Source organism: Tachypleus tridentatus, chromosome 9, assembly GCF_004210375.1.
Source record: "Tachypleus tridentatus isolate NWPU-2018 chromosome 9, ASM421037v1, whole genome shotgun sequence".
Taxonomy (NCBI): Eukaryota; Metazoa; Arthropoda; class Merostomata; order Xiphosura; family Limulidae; genus Tachypleus; species Tachypleus tridentatus.
The window spans coordinates 31144296-31165377 of NC_134833.1; the positions used below are offsets into that span (position 1 = coordinate 31144296).

The 21082-nt window shown below is 35.5% G+C and overlaps 1 protein-coding gene across 2 annotated transcripts in view; it reads right to left on the reverse strand.

Moving 5' to 3' along the window:
• Positions 1 to 3010: 3010 nt before the first annotated feature.
• Positions 3011 to 21082, reverse strand: part of LOC143224978 (uncharacterized) — an 89077-nt gene continuing 71005 nt past the window's right edge. Inside the window, exons 1-4 of one of the 2 annotated variants that reach the window (XM_076453549.1) lie at positions 20449 to 20587; positions 9086 to 12099; positions 6297 to 6715; positions 3011 to 3468 (exon numbers count right to left, since the gene is read on the reverse strand). In XM_076453549.1, the coding sequence (XP_076309664.1) occupies positions 3140 to 3468; positions 6297 to 6715; positions 9086 to 12099 (3762 nt within the window). In that variant the 5' untranslated portion in view covers positions 20449 to 20587 and the 3' untranslated portion in view covers positions 3011 to 3139. Of the gene's footprint in view, positions 3469 to 6296; positions 6716 to 9085; positions 12100 to 20448; positions 20588 to 21082 lie in introns of those variants that run through there. The other variant, XM_076453548.1, reaches the window with a different exon arrangement.

The window sequence follows — 21082 nt, forward strand, 5'->3', positions numbered from 1 at the left end:
TGGGACGCTTAGTGCAGATAACTCTCGTGCAGCTGTGTGCGAAATTCAAAAAACAAACAAAGATGTATTACTAGTCATTGGCAGATGGGGCTCAAGCCCCTGTTCATTTTGAAATTGTCTTGAATCCCCAGTTATTACCTTGAAATACCAAAATAGAAAACCATGATCGATATCATACTGGAACGTCGACAATTTCCGCGCCTACACGTCCGAGCCCCGAATATGTTAATTAAACACCTATTAACGTCTCTATGACACAATAGCATATATATTAACCTCAGTTCCACCCAGCTCTCCTTGTTTTGAATATGACATTTTATTTAACTTGTGTCCTAATCCTTTGCATATTTTCAATAGTTCTTCCTTTTTATATATTTTGTACACATTTCTCTTTCTTGTGTTAGTTCTTGCTAGTAAAGTAAAGTTGTGTTGAACAATTCTGCTTATCTGTCTGTTTAACTAATGGATGGTATGTCAGGACAAATGGAACTCTGTCAGTATGTGATTCGTCACTAGAATGGAGACAACTTTTGATAAACTGGAGGGTGTCAAGTTAAGCCTTATCAACAATGTTATCAGAGTAGTTCTGTTGTTTAAAATAATTAGTCATGCCGTTGAATTTATAACTGAAACCAACGTTGTCAGAGCATAGACATAGGAACCGTCCTTTGGGAATAAATAGCATGTTTGGTTTCAGAGAGCCAGAAGTAATCAAAATTTAGACAGGAACGGTTGTCAGTAGAGTTGTAATGTATGATAGTTGTAAGTGTTGATGTGGAAATGTCAACAGTGATGACTTAAAAGCTAAGATTGTGATTATAAATTTTAGAAGTAAATCTAAATGATGGTAGGTAAGTCTCAACATAATGAATGAAAAGTTTAGATTGTTCTTCATGTCCAGTGAAAAGACCCAAAATATCGTCGATCTACCTGATAAGAATAGAGAGTTTATGAGTGAAAATTTGTAAATATGTCCTTCTATATAATCAACAAAAATTATTTGTATAGGATAAATCCGTTTTTATCTCCTTAGCAGCTCATTGTTGATATGTTTGTTCGTAAAAGTCAAAAGCATTCAAAGCCAGTACTAGGTGGATTTGCTAAAGTACTGTCTATGGTGGAAGACATTAATTACTTCTTATATAAACATGGGCAAAGCTCTACGAAGGCTTCCTGCGCTGGCTGTTCCTAATATAAGAGTGTAAGACTGGATGAAAGACAACTAGTCATCCCCACCCACCGCCAACTCTTGAGCTACTATTTTACCAACGAACAGTGAGATTGACCGTCATATTATAACGCTCCCACGACCGAAGGGGCGAGCATGTTTAGTGAGAGGGAGAGTTGAACTTGGAATTTTCGGATTGCGAAATGAGCGCCCTAACCACTTGGCCATTTCGGACCTTAATATGCAGTAAAACCTAAAACAATGTAGTTGACCATTTAATTGTCACGTACCATCCCCCAATCTCCCTCTTTCTTTCCCATGATGGAAAAAAGGGTAAATTAATTAATACATTGCTTATGTGTTGTTGTTAGTTGTCAGACTGTAATCCTTTATTTTGGTTTTGTAAAAGAATTTGGCTAAATCTTCCTGTCTCTAAGGATCGTTGTTAACCAAGTATTTCTTTCTTTGCCTGACAATGTAACTCGAATTAAAAATTACAAGTAGTTGCCATGGGAAATCACGATGATCTAACTTTTTGTCAGAAGAACAAATTTACAAACTTTCACTCACAAACTCCCTGTATGTATCAGGTACATTGACGATATTTTGGGTCTTTTCACTGGACACGAAGAACAACTTGAACTTTTCATTGACTGTGTTGAGACTTACCGTCCATTAATTAGATTTACTTCACAAATTTGTAATCACAATACTAGCTTTGTAGAAATCACTGTTGACATTTCCACACAACACTCGCAACTAGATTACAAACCTACTGACAGTCACTCTTATTTAAACTTCGATTCTTAGTATCCCTCAGGAAACAAACACGCTATTCTTAAAGTACAGTTCCTATGTTTGATACGTCTATGTTCTGACAACGTTGGTTTCAGTTTTAAAGCCAACGACATGACTAATGTTTTAGCCAACAGAAATTTTCTGATAACATCTTTGATAAGGCTTAACTTGACACCTTCAGTTTACCACAAGCAGACTGTTTTCCCTCCAGTAACGAACCACGTACAGACAGAGTTCTATTAGCCCTAACGTACCATCCATTAGACAGACAGGTTAACAGAATCGTTCCAAATAACTTTACTTTATTAACAAGAGATAACACAAATACAGACACATTTACTACCTCGCTCTTAACGTTTTTCAAACACGAGAGTTTGTATCAAAGTGAAGGCAATAACGTGTTTCACAAGTAACTTTTGAATTTCGATTTTGTGATACACCATTATTAATAGACAATACATTTTCATAAAAGTAAACGAGAGCTGAATAGGGTGTTATCTATAGAATTTTAGAAGACACAATATTCTGATTGATAATATCCAGTGATTTCCTCCTACAGGGCATTTTGTGAAGCCAAAACCTTTAGAAAATTATATTACACACAGTGTGCAAGAACAATCCACTAACTTTATAATAATGGTTCGTTGTGATGCCAAGCTGGATTCAAACACATTTTAAAAGTCCAAATGCAAATTGCGACTTAATAAGTCTTCAAGATGTGTTTTTGTAGTTCGTAATACAATTAATTATCATTAGAAAACTTTGATGTAAACTTCTTAAAACGTATTTATCTTTGGCAGCATCAAAGTACTGCATTGCACATATGCAGCGTGGTAGTGCAGTGGATGATGAGGGTTTACACTGTAGTGTCTCATTTGGAGATATATATACCATTCTTATGTTTATACATTCCCTAAGAGTGTGTCGGATATCATTAAACAAAACTACGAAAAGTTTTGTAGATTTTTTATACTCAGAATAGCCCACGAATTTTTCTATAAATACACACATGCGCAGTAAACTTTAAAAGAGACAAACTTACTAAGAGGATGAAAAAAAAAAAAGACTCAGCACTTTATTGCTTTCAAGGTTTTAAATAAAAACAACAGACATTAATACTTTATAAAATTAAAACAGCAATATTCAAAACACGCGAAGATAACTGACATTTCATCATGACACATAATGAGAATACCTATGCATGAAAACTACTCCGCATATTACAAAAGGCCCCATAAGATGGATATTCCTCGTTGCGGCTGTATTATGTTCATTTTCTAAACAGTTAATATCTTTAAGTCTTAAATCAATGATTGGTATTTCGGTATTTGTTCCAGGGATCGTGCAAGTGCCTTTTCTTGCTAGATTGTACACATATAAAGCTGCATCAAAATGCAGTACTTGAACTCGCAGCGTTTCCCTCATCCATCGTCGCAGCCAATTAGAGAGCCAGATCAAATCACAATCACACTTCCATGGGTTGTTTTCCAATAAGACGCCCCCTACAAAAAATGTATAATAAGTCAATTTTAAACTTTAAATTGGTTCTTTTTTTTTGCTACTTTTAATACGAAAGTCAACTACAAACATTGCGAAGTGTAAGTAAAGTCGATGTTAACTGGAATTTTCTATAACATGATTGAAAAAATACAATAAATATTAAGTTTTTTTTTTAATTTATTATTTAAATTAGATATAATTTGATAACTAATTACTTTAGAATTATTCCAGCAACCAATTATTCCACAGCGTTTTGGAAGGATTAATATGTTATCTTTCCGGTTGCACTATTGAAAAACTGTTACAATGTTGTTTCTGGAATGAAGAACTGATAATACATTATCTACCCGGGTACACTGGTGAAGAATTGTTAATATATCATCTACCGGGATATACCGTTGAAGGGCTTTATATGCCATCTTCCCGGGTGCACCACTGGAGAACTGTTCATATGTTATCTAGCCGGTTATACTATTATTTTATCTTCCTGGGTACACCAATGTCATCACTTGCATGTAGAAATGTGAGTTTCAGCAAAAAACTAAAGTTGTCAACTTGAATCACAGTTAGTCTTACTTGATGACAAGAAACAAAACTTTATCTCAGAACAGCTGGTCATCTTCAGGTTAAGATGATTTAGGAAAGTCGAAACGTTGTTCTCTTCTTATCAATAAAAGTGTTAACACCCATACCAGCCGTTCTGAGATAGAGTTAAAGTCGCTCTTTTTTTGTGAAGCATCACGTATAATTGTTTTAGTCTGTCCACTATCCAAATATAATAAACGTGCAAATTCAAAGGCCATGGCCTATATAAACTTATATATAGTAGCGATGAGCGTGCCACAAAAATACACTCCGCATTTTGGAGCCATAGGTGCGTTATAAAACTGATAATCAAATCTCACCATCCCATCAGACAAGAGTAGCCAAAGTGATAGCGATATGTACTTTTCACAAGACGTATTCTTTCAGTATTTCACTTCAAAATTAGGGACGGCTATCTGTAGAGTGTGTGTGTGTTTTTTTTTCTTATAGCAAAGCCATATCAGGCTATCTACTGAGCTCACCAATAGGAATTTAACCCATGATTTTAGCGTTTTAAACCCGTAGATTTACTGTTGTACTAGCAGAGGGCTATCTGTATATGAACCTTGTTTAGTTTCACACGAATATCCGCACAAATATCCTTGTTGTGAACTGCTAATAATGAAAACATTACATAAACGGATTTCTCCTGATGAGTCAATGGTAGCTTTACGACTTTACAACGTTAACATCCGGGGCTTGACTTTTATCAGTGTAAAAAAGCATATAGCCTAATGCGACTTTCAAATAAGATTTACAAAAAATACATAAATAGATGTGTTCTGACCGTGTCCAACTATTTCAGTAATCACTTCTTCTACTGATTCTTATTACTTTATGTTCTAAATGTTACGTTAACAAGTTCTTTTAAAACGTGTATACATCCAAACGGTTCCTTTATATTAGTCCCCTGCTGGGTACAGTGGTAAGTCTACGGATTTACAATACTAAAAATCAGGGGTTCAATTACTCTCGGTAGACTCAGCAGATAGCACGATGTAGCTTTGTTATAAGAAGAACACAAACAAACTTATGTTGTTCAGCCCAACTCACTAAGAGAAAAACGAACATGAAATACGCTGGTCTTGTAAGTCTTCCATTCTTAACAACTTGCAAGCTTCATACATAAGGAAATGGAAGTGAAAAACGGCGCGATTTTGTTTTTATCCAGTTGTCCAACGTAATTATTTCTATAAAAAAGAACAATGTTTAACTGTTATTTTTATAAAAAAAGAGCAATCTTAACCGTCCAAGCTAATTATTTCTATAAAAAGAGCAAAGTTTAACTGTCCAAGTTAATTATTTCTATAAAAAGAGCAAAGTTTAACTGTCTAAGTTAATTATTTCTATAAAAAGAGCAAAGTTTAACTGTTCAAGTTAATTATTTTCATAAAAAGAGCAAAGTTTAACTGTTCAAGTTAATTATTTCCATAAAAAGAGCAAAGTTTAACTGTCCAAGTTAATTATTTCTATAAAAAGAGCAAAGTTAAACTGTCCAAGTTAGTTATTTCCATAAAAAGAGCAAAGTTTAACTGTCCAAGTTAGTTATTTCCATAAAAAGAGCAAAGTTTAACTGTCCAAGTTAATTATTTCCATAAAAAGAGCAAAGTTTAACTGTCCAAGTTAATTATATTTATAAAAATACTTGGCTAAAAAATAAACTGTGATCTTAATATATTACAAAACCGATTTATGGAAAATGTTATGTGTTTTAACGTAAAGCTACACAATGAGCTATCTGTGCTTTGTTCACCACGGGAATTGAATCCCCGATTTTTAGCTTCGTAAGCCTGGAAATGTACTGTTGACCTGCTAGGGCACTGCTCAGAGTTAAACTATATTTCAAAGAAACAGGGTAACTTTCTCCACCGACTGTTTAGTGTTTGGGTAAATATGGCAAACCTATGAGTACTACGCATCTGTAACTACACAAATTAACATAATGAATTTTTAAACACGCTGTTCATTCATCTAGGAAATTCCCGTCTCTTAATAGTTTTTAAAATATTTATATGGAAGAGTTCAGTTCCAAAGTTGACAAGAAAAAGTAATCTACAAATAAGTTCATTAACTCTAGTTTGTTTTAAGTTTTGTTGTTGTTGTTGCTGTTGTTTTGTTTACACTTCACGTAGTCATTGTTTCTCTAAGAATACAAACTAAGTACTCGGGTTTTAAATACTTTTTTTCCTAGATAAAGTTTACAAACAAAACAAGACTTCAACAAAGTATACTGCTGTACATTCACCTGTTATGTGTTTTGTTCCATCAGGTCCTCCTGTTTCATCTTCTGCTGGTCGAAGAACCCCAGGGTCCAGTTTCTGCAGACGATTTTCTCTTAAATCTAAAGTCAAGTATCTGACGTCTGCTAGGTAGCGCAGTAACTGAACTGGTAGTCGAGCAACACCTGTTCCAGTGATTCTTAGTATAAGCTCATGTGTGTGATGTAAGCCTAAAAATGCATCGGGTAGCACGTGCTGCAAGTTGTGCCCAGTAATAGTAAGGTCACGCAGTTTGGCGCCAAAGGTCCACTGGATTTGATGTGATAAAGTTGATTCTTCAACTTCGACGACCACGCGTTGGAGCGAAACTGACTTTTGAAGAAAATCGTGAAGTCGAAATGATCGAACGTTAGCGTAGGTACTGGTTTTGAACGTCTCCAAAAACCTGATAACAGAGACAAAGATGAGATTATTGACATTTGTTTGGTTATTCACCCACTTTGAATGTTTATGTCCTTAGTTCAAAATAACGACTATTAAAATTTCAAGATAAATTATCACATATACACAGAATGTACGTAGTAGGGAACAGCTTACTCTATATTGAATCTAACTGCAATACCTCCGAACAACAAAGGTAGGGCATTTAAAAATCAGGACATACAATCTTTAAGTTTAGGAAACATAATAAGCTGTTTTAAACGAGTCACTGGCTGACTAAACCTGTTAAGTCAGGTAAAACAAAAGCAGCAGTAATAATAACACACAGTTGAAGAAGAAAGTGAACACAATCTGCTTTATGATGTTATTATCAGATAACACACAGTTGAAGAAGAAAGTGAACACAATCTGCTTTATGATGTTATTATCAGATAACAAACAGTTGAAGAAGAAAGTGAACACAATCTGCTTTATGATGTTATTATCAGATAACAAACAGTTGAAGAAGAAAGTGAACACAATCTGCTTTATGATGTTATTATCAGATAACAAACAGTTGAAGAAAAAAGTGAACACAATCTGCTTTATGATGTTATTATCAGAGAGATAAACATGGATGCTAAAACTACTTTTAGTTTTAAAAATATCAGGACTTTTTATACAGTTTTAATCAGGGTCGATTCTGACTAGTCTGTAGAAATGACTCTTTCACTCTCCCATTCTTTCCCTCACGGACTGCTCCTCGCTAGTCTGTTAACAAAATTAAAATTAACAACACGCATGTCTTTAATGTTTTACATCAATGGAGCCTCAGACTAAAAGAGTTTGAGAGTCCTTCAACCTATAAAATGCCTTAAAAAGTGATTTAACAGTTTCAAAATATAATTATTGAAGAACTTAAATAATATATATAAATGTATATATGGTGGACGTTTTCTATTGAATTATAAGTTTTCAAATTTATCAAAACAACTGGAGATTTATTTTTGTGTGTGTGAGTCGCATTGGACGTTTTATGAATTGAAAAGATATCACAAAATTCCGAATATTCCGTACCGATACGTCGTCCATCTTACTTTTATCACTGTTATCAACATTTTGTGAAAAGTATATCAAATGTAGGCTAACTTGTCTTACGTTATAAGTGCTTAAGTAGTGTGAATACAATCAGTCAGCTCTTTGTGGAGTCTCACGATAGACTAAAGTGAGTGTCCATCCCACTACTTTAGCATGATGATTGAAAAACAGTGCCGTAGTAAAAACAATAACATCTTTCGACGTACTATATCATTAACTTAACATAATTTTTATCGGCTTCTTGTTTATTCAGAATCAAAACTAATCCAGTATATCAGTTTTCTGCCCATTTGGCGATGGTCACCCAGAAAAACCAGCTTCACGACTCCCACTTTAGTAAACACTGCTTTATATCACATATGTACACGTTTAGTGCAAGAACAAACATCAAGTCTATATAAGATATGTATAGGGGTTAAAATTGAAACAGTCATCGTAACTTTAAACGCTCATCGTTTTCGATTGAAACCATACTTAAATTTTACTAGGCCTTTTCTGACGAGTTTTAGATTACAAGGACGTTTTTAAAGTTTATATAATGGCGAAAAACTGTAAGGACGTCAGACTTGGCTGTTCAAATGGTTCCGTTCAGGTTCAAACTATAACATTTTAATACACTTTTTTATTATTTGATTTGGTTTTTGGTTGTTGTTAAACGTAAAGCTTGGGATATCTTTGGTCTGCACACGACAGGCATCCAAACCCAAATTTTAACGTCGTAAGTCTACATACGTACCGTTGAGGCCCTATGAGGTATCGCTTTTTTTAGTGAAATATAAGCTAAAATGTGCTCTGGAGGTAACATAAATTCCATGGATTGTCTACATGTAGTTCTGTACAAGACAGTGAAATAATTATAGTAAAATTTCATTGGTGTCGTGTTATAAGAATGATAATTATGTTTAACTGAATTACTCAAAGAAATAGAAAAATGGGTGCTTGTATGTCAAAACTTCATTCAAAATCTCTCATTAGACTAAAACCTGCTAGGTATAGTTATTAATTTTATTTATAAATCGTACTACAGCATTTATCATCCATATTAGAAAACAAGAGTACAATGCGTTCTCAAAGAAATCTGTTGGTTAGACTCGTTGCTTAACTTTGTAATAATTTTTACGAGTAAGGAAAGAAAACAAAAGATATCGCATATGTGTATTAAATGATTTAAGTCATGTTGATAATTTGTATTCATATTTTGTGTGCATTTCTTTCTTTTCGCTCGAGTAATTTTAGAAAGTTCAGTTGAGCCATAATAAAACCTTAAGCGCTTCATTTTCATGAATATATTTCTTACCTGAGTTCATATAACGCACGAGAGTCCACATATTTCAGAGTTAAGCCGCGCATGTCCAACTGTACCAGTCGTTTTAAACCCTTGAAACTTACTGTTCCCAATACTTCAATTGGATTATGGGAGATATCTAGGGTGTGAAGGTCCGGCACGTGAATCCATAGGTGGCGAGGAACTTCCTGTATTTGATTATGAGACAGGTCTAGGTGTCGCAGCTGTCGCAGATGGCGGAATGCAAAATTTGAAATATTTCTCAACAGGTTGTTTGCAAGTGTCAGCGTTTTCAACCGAGACAATGGAAAAAAAGACAGTTCAGATAAAGACGTGTTTTTTAAATTAAACGAACGTAATGACCTGAGTGGATATAAAGGTCCTCCGTCAAGCCTCAACAAGGGATTATGCGAAAAATCGAGATCAATAAGTTGCGTCAAGTTCATAAGAGAACCTACCGCTAAATCTGTTAACTTGTTGCAGGATAAGTTTAAGGAATACAACATATATAAAGGATTTACCTCATCAGTTTGAATCACAGAAATATAATTAGCTGAGACGTCTATAAATCTCAAGGAGTATCTAACAGGAGAGAAGCTCCTTAAAGGTGGACGGACGATTACGTTATGAGATAGATTAATCCTTTCCAATTTTGTACCCACAAAGGCACTTTCTGGTAATGTCTGAATTCTATTGTAACTCAAGTCTACAATTCTAATTTCTCGTAGGGCCGTAAAGGCCTCTGACGAAATTATAGAAATGTTATTGTAGCTTAAGGTTAGAATCTGAAGAGGTGGTGTGCCTTCAAAGTCCGTGGACCTAACAACTGTGATGTTATTGTGGTCTAAGTGAATGACCTGAAGATTGATGGCCTCCGAGAACACGTTTGATGGAATTATAGTCAGACTATTAAACGACATAAATAAACAATGAAGAGACCTTTCTACGCGTTGGAAAAAGCCATCAGGAATTTGCGATATGTTGTTATGGCTAAGATCCAAAGTTCGAACGTGAATAGCACCAAAATCACTTTCGTTCTTCTGCGATATTACTAACGAACTTATTAGGTTATTGGAAACATTCACATACATCGGAAAGTTTGAGTTGCTCACGTGGCTGAAAATATTGAAAGAAAATCTCGATAATTTATTGAACTGTAGAAATACACTGGTTAGAAGAGTCAGGTTGTGAAAAGCGGCAGGTTCGAGAGTATGAATGTGGTTATGGGATAAGACAACGGAATTCAATAAAGGGCAGCTTGTGAACGATTTGTATCGCACGAGCTCCAGTCGGTTACCTAGCAACACAACGCTCCGAAGCCGTGGAAGTTTCTCGAAAGTTTTCGGATTTGTTAAAATCAGTTCATTATGAGACACAATTACGTTAGTTAAATTAATATGAACCTCCATTCTGAATACGTTTTCTGGAATTAATTTCACGCTGTTTCCTTCTAGGTCGCAGTGAACTAGGTTCGTTAAACCCAAGAAAAACGTTGAAGATAACTCTGAAATCTTGTTGTGATCCATTTGAAGCCATTCCATTTTATCTAAGAATTTCACCATCAATTCGGGAGGATCGAAGTTAGGTTCAAAAAGAGATCCCAGTTCTACACCTTTCAACGAGTGTCTAAGGGGAAGTAAGATTCTGGAATCAACGTTAACGAGACTATTATAAGAAAGTTTCAGTTCTTTTAGTTTCGGAGTGTGAAGAAAAGCGTCTTGTGAGATGAAATTAATACCGTTGTTAGCCAAACTCAAAAATAGCAGAGCGCCACCCCAACCGTAAAAATCATTTGCATATATGTTTTTAATTTGATTATCCTGAAGACTTAAATGCAGAACCGTCTTGGAAGTCACTAAAGCTGTTCTCGGAACATTCTTGAGAAAGTTTCTTGAGAGATCTAAGGTCTCCAAGTGTTCTCGACACGCATATAAGTCGTACTTCTCCAGTTCTCGAATCTGATTCCCGCGTAAGTACAGTTGCTGAAGTTGGTTCAGTTCTTTTAAGGCTTTGGGAAATGTTTTCAACATGTTGAAGCTCAAATCTAATGCGACCAGAATGGATTCTAAGCCTTCGAAAGCCCCAACGGATATGGAAGACAATCGGTTATTTGCTAGAGATAACCGTCGTATGGAAATGTCTCGAAAAACTCTCATCGGTATAATCCTAACATAGTTATAGCTCAAACTAAGTTCCCGTACAGAAAAAGTCCCATTAAAAATCTTGCTATGTATTTTTGTCAGAAGATTGTGACTGAAATCTAATTTATCCATATGGCTTACGGATAACTTCCATTTCTCAGGAAGAGACGAAAAGAGATTACTACCCAGATGAAGTATACTTAGACTTCTGAGATTAGAAAAAGCATCTGGAGGAATCCAGTCCAGCAGATTTTCGGATAAAGATAATGTCGTCAAAGAACTTGGAAAAGGATGACCTTCTAGCTTGCTAATGTGATTGTTGGAGAGATCCAGAAACGAGAGGTTCCAAAGACTTCTAAAAACACCATCTTCAATAAATGAAATATGGTTGTTGCTTAAAAATATGCTACGTAGAGAAGAACGTGACCAAAGTTTTTCGAAAGCTCCTCGCCGGAGTTCCTCCACTTTATTAAAATGTAAATTTAACCATTGAAGGTAAGAGAGTTTTCTAATTGCTTTAGAAGGAAATTCGTTAAGTTGATTATAACTCACATCTAACGAGGTCAGAAGATGCTCTGATGTATGGAATGCATGAATTGGTAGAGTTACTAAATCATTGTGCATTAATCTAAGAGAAGACACAGCAGTGCCATCTAGTGAGTTATTATTTAGCACCTGTAGTCCAGTTCGTGCAAACGTCAATTGATAGACTTCTTTAAATGGAAGCTTTGGAAGCGTTAGGAATGGCACACTCACACAACTGATTTCTTGTTGCCTAGCGACACATGTACATAATAGATTGAAAGTGCAAGGCAGGGCTGACGTAGACACATAATCCAAGAAATACGGCAGAAAACTAACAAGTTTCCACATCAGGAACATCATCTAAAAAAGACAAAAAATTGCTATAGTATGCTCACCATAGAACCAGTATTATTTTAATAAATAAGAACTTACAAGTGAAAAAATAATAAATGCGCCGTTAGAAGAGACGTACAAAAAACTGTACCTCAATCAGGTAAATACTAGTTTAAATGATTAAGATCATTCACGAGGATTTAGCAGCAGTCTTCACCGGATTCTGTACCTTAACCAAGTAATACACACACACACACACACATAAAGTGAACCAATTAGAACTTCGTGAAATACAGATTGATTGCACACATGTAATTTTGATTCGAGAATCCAAATTAGAAGCGTCATATAGACATAAAAACTGTCTTCACTTCCTATATAAACCCAACTTATAATTATGGCTCAGATACCAATAACAATCTTTATTTCCTTTATAAATCCGTGTTATAAATATGTTACAAACACAAAAACTATCACCACTTCTTTTGTAAATCCAAGTTATAATTATAGTTTAAACAACGAAACTATCTTTGCTTACCTTGTCAAACCAAGCTTAAACTTCTGCCTTTATATTTAACCAACAGATTGTCAGCAACAAACATGTAACTTTTGATGAGTAGGAAGGAAAGAAGTTCATTCTTCTTTAAAAACTATGCTATATAATCACAGTCTGACGAGGTTTGTTCACTACCTTAATTACACTATGGAACACAAATTTTGTTCCTGGATAGTATGTGTTATTTCTTAATTGCTTATGTTGTAAAAGTACAGAAAATGACCATTATTCCTTTCAAACTTTGCTTTTGTGACCTGGATAATGAAACATAGAAATTAACCTATTTTCTACGTAAAAACGGTCAAATTTGCACATTTTCATTTACACAAGCTCTGAATAGAACATGTGAATCAAGGTTTACATGTATTTACACTAAAGTTATACAAAAATGTTTAGAAGTGAGTAGTTTTTCGAGATTTGCGACAGTGACGTAAATAACTTTCACGTATCAGCCCCCAAATATAGTCTCCCATCATGTTTTCGTTATACGCTCCCAAGTCACAAAAGCAAAGTTTGAAGAGAAAAATAGGTCTTTTCCACTTACAGTAGGCATAAGCAATTGGGAAATAACACTTTCTGCCCAGGAACAAGAAAAAGTAAAATTTTGTTACATAGTGTTATTTTTATCTCGGGAAAAACTTGGGTTTGCATTGGATCGACTTTGTACTGACCTTTCTTCCAGATAAATCGATATCTCTATTTCAAACAATATTCAGTTGTATTAAAGGAGGGAAGGAGGAGCCAAGCACATTGTTATCTCAGATGAGTCAAAGTTTGTATCTCAGGATATGACTATTAACACTTCAGGTTAACCTGGTGGGTATGCACGAATATAGTTTTGGTTTTGCTTCATCACGTAGGAACTCTGAAAAATAGACAATAACCAGCAATAACGTATTTAATTGCGTTTATGTTTCTAATACGCTATTAAGTTCAACATAATTAAAAGTGTTTTGCTCCTGATTTTCGTTTGTATTCAATGTTGCAGTTTCAGTGTTCAACAGTAGTCAGCAAGCATTGATGGATTCCAGTTGCCCTGATATCGTGAAACCTGGCGAAACCTTTCACCGTGTTCGTTACTGACAGCACTGAGATTTGCGAGGAAGAAGTCCAAGTGTGAGTGGAGGAAATAAATCTTGAGTGACATGTTGCACTTCATTGTTTTGTATGCTTTGAGAAGTTTGTCTACCAGCTGAATGTAATGTGGGGCTCTGTAATTGCCAAGACAATTCTCAACAATGTCTTTGAAGACTTTCCAGGCAATCTTTTCCAGCCCAACTAACAGATCTTCGAACCGCTTGTCACTCATAACATATCTGATCTGAGGGCAAACAAAAATGCCCTCTTTGATCTTGGCCTCAGTTATTCTTGAGAACATCTGTCTTAAATAACGAAAACCTCCGCCTTCTTTGTTCATTGCTTTCACGAAATTCTTCATAAGTCCCAATTTTATGTGAAGAGGAGGCAAAAAAAAATCTTTACCGGACGACAAGCGGTTCATGCGCCACATTTTTCTGTCCTGGAACTAACTTTTTACGGAGTAGCCAGCTCTGTCTAGAATAATGTGACTCTTTGGCACGACTGTCCCATTCACAGATGAAACAACAGTACTTTGTATAGCCGAGCTGCAGTCCCAGTAACAGAGCAACGACTTTCAGATCTCCACAGATACTCCAGTTGTACTGGTTTAATGTTTGTCACATTCTAGGGGGTGAAGTGCTCCTTCCGCGCGAATGTCCACGGCTGCGTGTACTTTTTATAGATAGATTCTCTTATTACCCCCCCCCCCAGTGACACTGCCTACGAACTCCGATCGCTAGAAACTGGGTTTTGATACCCATGGTGGGAAGGGCAAAATGGCTGAATGAAAACAAAAGTATTAAAAAGCAAAACCCTGCTCTGGTATTACATATCTACATATATTTTAACAGCCAATTATATTATGTTTTTTCGAATAACGTTCTTCTGCCGGGACATTTAATTTATTAGGTTTATTTGTTTTCAACTTTCACGCAAAGCTGCACATGGGCTGTCTGCGTTAGCCGTTCTTAATTTAGCAGTCTAAGGCTAAAGGGAAGATAGCTGGTCATGACCACCCACCTGTCATCTATTGAGCTAATATGTTACCAATGAACAGTAGGATTGCTTGTCACATTATAACGCCTCCACAGCTTAAAGGAAAGACATGTTTGGTGTGACGGGTACTCAAACCCGCGACCTTCAGATTATGAGTCGGCGAAACATCAAATCCAACTGGCCATGCCGGGCCCAAACTAGAGAGAAGGCAGCTAGACATCATAACCAGTGCCAGTTCTTGGGCTACTTTTTTACTAACAAATAACGAGATTGACTCGCACTTTAATGCCCACACGGCTGAAATGGTAAACATGTTTAGTGGGACGGGGATTCAACCTCGTGATCATAGCAGAGTACGAGTTGAGCGCTGATTGTTGAAATACAAAATACTTAATTAATATGTTTTGCTCTAGATGGCGCTATTTTAGACAGTATGCTTATGAAATCGCGAAGAACCAAAACTGAAACATATACACAATTCATGTGAAATAGCTTTTGTTATAAAATTATACCAAAGTTGGCTCTAGTTATAGGGCATACAACTCTCAGATGAAAAACATACAAATCTGTCTAAGAAGCATACAACTCTACATAAAGAGCATGCAACTCCAGCTAAAGAGAATGAAATCTAATTCCTCGAGTACATCCAAGTTTCTTTAAAAATAAATTATATTGTGTAAACTAGTCGGTGTAGCATTATTCTCAATTTAAACGCATATACAGTGGGCCAGTTGTCGGTTTTCATATTTAAATCCCTTCTTTTCTCTGTTAGAAGGCGCCGTATTTCTCAAGCATGCAACACCACAAACAAACAAATAAAAACGAGTGGACATCATGCTGATGTGTGGAAGAGAGAAGTGACCAAAAAGCCAACACATATATTAATTTACCATTTTATTTTGCATATACTCAAAGAAATGTTTGATTAGAGCCACTAAATTCATGGTTTTAACAGTTAATTTAATATCACTCTTAAATATAGTCAACGCTAATGGTGCTTTTTTACATATAACTCAGGACGAAAAGACATTTTAATATGGAACGAAATCATGGTTAGGAATATCTGAAACAGAAAAATCAAATCCAAACGTCACTTCCTTCATTAAAAAGACGATCTAGAAAGGTCGAAACGTTGTTCTCTCCTTATCAATAAAAGTGTTAATACCCATATCAGCCGTTCTGAGATACATTTTCACTTCCTTCCTGTTTCAGGACAGAATAAAACAATACGACACAACAAAAAAGTCCACATCGATGTTAATTCCAGCAAGTGAAAAATGAATGAAGCGCGTACGAATACAGTTCTCACTGGTGAAAAGAAGTTCGGTACGTCGTAATAAAACAACTTTAAAAAACCCAAAACAAATTCCGCATCTTTAAAAATGACATTATTCCTTGTAAAGACTAAGAAATCTAGTAAATTAACACCTTACATATTGTAACAAGAAATAAATATTTTTTCTAGGCAGGCAGTTCACATCTGTAAAACTGTTCTATGCTTTTCTTTGCTTTTAAGTAAGGCCCGGCATGGCCTAGCGCGTAAGGCGTGCGACTCGTAATCCGCGGGTTCGCGCCCGCGTCGCGCTAAAACATGCTCGCCCTCCCAGCCGTGGGGGTGTATAATGTTACGGTCAATCCCACTATTCGTTGGTAAAAGAGTAGCCCAAGAGTTGGCGGTGGGTGGTGATGACTAGCTGCCTTCCCTCTAGTCTTACACTGCTAAATTAGGGACGGCTAGCACAGATAGCCCTCGAGTAGCTTTGTGCGAAATTCCCAAACAAACAAAGCTTTAAAGTAATGAAAGTATGAGACCGAATTAGGCTTACAGCTCTTTAATTTGCTTGGATTTTTCCTTTCGTCAGGTCTACATGAACCTTTTTGATGAAATGGAAGAAAGAAATATGCTGTAAAATTTTGTTATAAAAACACCCGTAAAGCTACTGTTCTGATAATAGTTGATTTATAAGCGCCGAACAGAAGATTCCCATGTTCTAACCTTTCATTTATTTAGAAAAAAAAACAAAATATTATTGCTGTTTGGTTTTTATTTCCGCGCGGATGTCCTCTTCATAATTTTTTTTAATGAAAGAAATGATTGATAATTATTTGTAAAGTAACTGACTTTCTCTCTTATCTCGAGTTTATTTAGTATAAGAAATAAAAAGAAGTAAATAGTATAAGGTACATCAGATATAAGACAAATATACTTTACAAAATAAAACTTATTTCCAAACAACATTTTATCTCCGAAAAACCAACAACCCAAAAATCCAAAACTTGATTGATGAAATTTATTATAGATAGAAGCTAATATATATATAAATACTGGTATATAGTCAATAGTTTTATCTCTTCAGTATTCAATTCATAATGACGTACAGAGCCCTCTACACATCTGGTTATATAAGCTAAGTTTACAGTTGTAAAATTTTAATGATATGAAAGATTCCTTTTGCTGAATACTTTTTCCACCTGTTAAATTCTGCTCTCTCTAGAATATTTTATGGAGATATTAAGTAATAAAAAATTGTATACATGAGATATTATGATATATCAAATAAACAAGATAATTTCTAATAACTGAGTGGGTATGTCTGCGGACTCACAACGCTAAAAATCGGGTTTCGATACCCGTGGTGGGCAGAGCACAGGTATCCCATTGTGTAGCTTTGTGCTTAATTCAAAACAACAACAACATGAACTGAGTGTTGTCAATATTGGCGCTTTGCCAAAAAAAAAGGTGGGATTTATAGCAAACTTTATAAAAGTACATCTGGCTTATTCATCAATAAACGTATTGTTTGAATAGGTATTCAAATATAACAAATTATGCTCGATAGTTTGTTTGGGAATTTCGCACAAAGCTACTCGAGGGCTATCTGTGCTAGCCGTCCCTAATTTAGCAGTGTAAGACTAGAGGGAAGGCAGCTAGTGATCACCACCCACCGCCAACTCTTGGGCTACTCTTTACCAACGAATGATTGACCGTCACATTATACACCCCCACGGCTGGGAGGGCGAGCATGTTTAGCGCGACGAGGGCGCGAACCCGCGACCCTCGGATTACGAGTCGCACGCCTTACGCGCTAGGCCATGCTGGGCCATGCTCGATAGTAAGCTAATATTTAAAACAGAACTGAAAAATAACTTATGAATTATTGAACCCAAACCTGTGTAACAAATTGACTAATATTACGTAATGGTATAAATCAGTGCACAAGTAAACTAAAATGCATAGTGTGTGATTATTATTTAAGAAATGCATAAGAACACCATTAATTAACTGCTATGATCCATGTAACTTATCAATACACGAGATTTAAATATTTTTATACATTTTTATATATTAGTTTTAGAATACACATATTAATAAGAAGTGGTAAAAATAAAAAAGGCACACCAGTTGTCTACCTGGAGAATTATAGTGATAAGCCGATTACCGTGGCGCCATTGCATTAGATCCACATGTGTCATATCTGCACCCTGATAATAGAGAAAATTAGAGTTCTCCGTGACGAGAAACGGAGGCAAAACGGAAAAAACGTGACCCCTATTGCAAATCTACATGCACACAAGAAAAAAAACTCTCGGAATTGGGGATTGCACATTGCGTAATAAAAACATTTTTCCAATATCATACAAGCAATGGTTCATTATAGTATAATAATGATCTGTCATTTAATCGTTTATTTGTAATTAATCGCAAAGCTACACAATAGCCGATTTCTGCTCTGCCCACCACAGACATTAAAACTAGGTTTCTAGCGGTGGGAGTCCGGAGACATTCTGCTATTTCACTGTGGCACTATTTAATATTTATAATCATAAACTGTAATAGCCAGAATCTGTGAGCATCATATCCTGTCATTATTGGTTGGTGAATAAGGTGGATTGGAGTGTTAGAGACAGCCAAATAATTTGTTTAAAGAGCAGTTTTGTTTTATTCTGTTTAAATCATTATTTTTCATGATAAAATTACCGATGAGTCTTCAAAGCCAACTAGGTCCAAGAAACAATAAATGGTTAACCGTATATCGAGAAACAAGAATTAGCTAAACTCAGGGCCAAAATTCAACCCCTAAGTGAAACAAGAAAACGTTTTGGAAGCCTTAAAGGAAGTTGATTGTCTCTAGTTTTACGGTTGAGGGTCGCGGGTTTGAATCTTCGTCACACCAAACATGCTCGCCCTTTCAGCCGTGGGGGCTTTATTATGTGACGGCCGAGTTGACAGTGAATAGTTATGACTAGCTGCTTTCCTTCTTGCCTTACACTGCTTAATTAGGGACGGCTAACACAGATAGCCCTCGTATAGCTTAGCGCAAAATTAAAAAACAACAAACTGTAGTTTTACAGCTGAAATGGCTTGATACGACTGAGTAACAAAAGTTGGAATATTATATCCAACAATAGTAAAAAAAGGAAGATGTGTTGATGGTTAGATATGAAAAATAAAGTGACGTTCAATGCCACTATTCGTTGGTAAAAGAGTAGCCCAAAAGTTGGCGGTGGGTGGTGATGACTAGCTACCTTCTCCCTAGTCTTTGCTAAGTTAGGGACGGCTAGCGCAGATAGCCCTTGTGTAACTTTGCGCGAAATTTAAAAAACAAACAAAAACAAAGAGTACAGAATAAGGAGACAGAAATCCAAGCCAAACGTTAGCCACTGGGATCATCTTTGGAAGCATCGGTGAGGCCAACTTTAACTTCGTGGAGTATTTTTGTCTTTTATCTTTTTCAAGAAGGTTTCTTATTAAGTTTGTATGTGTCTTCTTAGTTAACTTGTTAATATCCATGCATCTAATTTTTGTTTCTACAGTAAAGCGAGGTGGACGTGGACAGTCACTTTAACTACTAATATTCACGTTTTGTCGATTCATTATCGTGATAAATATAATTTCAACATCAGACCATGTGTTGCTCTCTCCATATTACATTCTTATGCATATTATTTTCTTCAGAGAGAGCTCTGAAAACACTGACATTATAATTTTCATAACAAAAGGCACCTTTCTGAAAAAGTTCAAGTTCTCGTAGATAAGTTGTTGTCAACTGTTAGGCTTATGTTTTTGTAAGACCACGTATATTCCTGGGGTGGCTGCAAACACTTCTAACAGTAGAATGTGTAATGCTCCGACGATTAATTTTTTGTTTGGTTTGATGTGTTGATGATGGCTTTGACCTTTTAACCCTAAAATCCCTATCCTAAAATAAAGTTTTATAAATAAAATATGCTATTTAGAAACACTATAGTAATTACGTGGAAGGTAGATGTTTACAGCTGGTTGGCTGTTTTAAAGTAAAATCACATTAGGTAATATACCGTGTCCACCGTGGGAAATCGACTCCGAGAAGTTTAGCATTGTAAGTCCATAAACCTACCACTGTTCTATCTTGGCAGAAATGTCAACCACTCTAAAAATCATAATTCTATCTTCTCGAACAGTTTCGTTTTGTGCAGGACGAAAGATAAAATGAAACAAAGATATTGAATTATCTCACCAACAGGTATGCACAACTTTAACATTTTCAAACATTTTGACCAGCACATCAGCCTAATCAAAGTACAATGTTATGGAACTTTACAATATACTAGTAATTTTAAAATTTTACACTTGTGTTTGTATTAGCATAAGAATATCAAAGTTTGTGAGCTGTACAGGTATGTGTGGTTTTAACATAACATGTTGATCAAGAAATTCGTTAAAATGCCATTGCTCTAGTTACTTATTGTTCTGTGTCACTCACCTATCTGAAATAGCACCTTTGGCCTTATCGTATACAGATATAGTTTCTACTGGTAGTCGGGTGACGTTTTGTGGTAATGACCTTTGTTATGTTTCATTGGGAATAACCATTCACTTTAAGTAGCTCATGTAAACCTTATTGGGTCTATAACACGATCACGGGAGATATAGTCTGAAATTAGAAATTAAATAATTAAAGTATTTTCAGAGATACCTCTCCATGTGTCACATGTAAAACATATATTTTCATTTGTTCGTTTTGAATAAATATTGCATACTTATACTCAGTTTATTTCTTTCTTACAAATCCAGCTGATAAAAAGATAAAAAGTATTTCACAGCATATATCTCAACGAAGTTATTAAACTCTTCGGGAAGTCAATTTCACATGAAAATACCATCCACTCCTCATGCACTTGGTATCTTTAAGAGAAAAACATAGACATATAAAGATGTTTTTGGGGTTTTTTGTGTCTCACCAACGTAGCTGCTGATCACTAGAGAGCGCTTTTTGAAGTAGGAAAAACACTGTACTAGATACATTAAGTCAGACTAGCTCTCGAAACTAAAGATTACAACAATAATAAAAAGAATCAATCAAAGAAAATGTCATGTCTAATTATCTCTCCTGATAT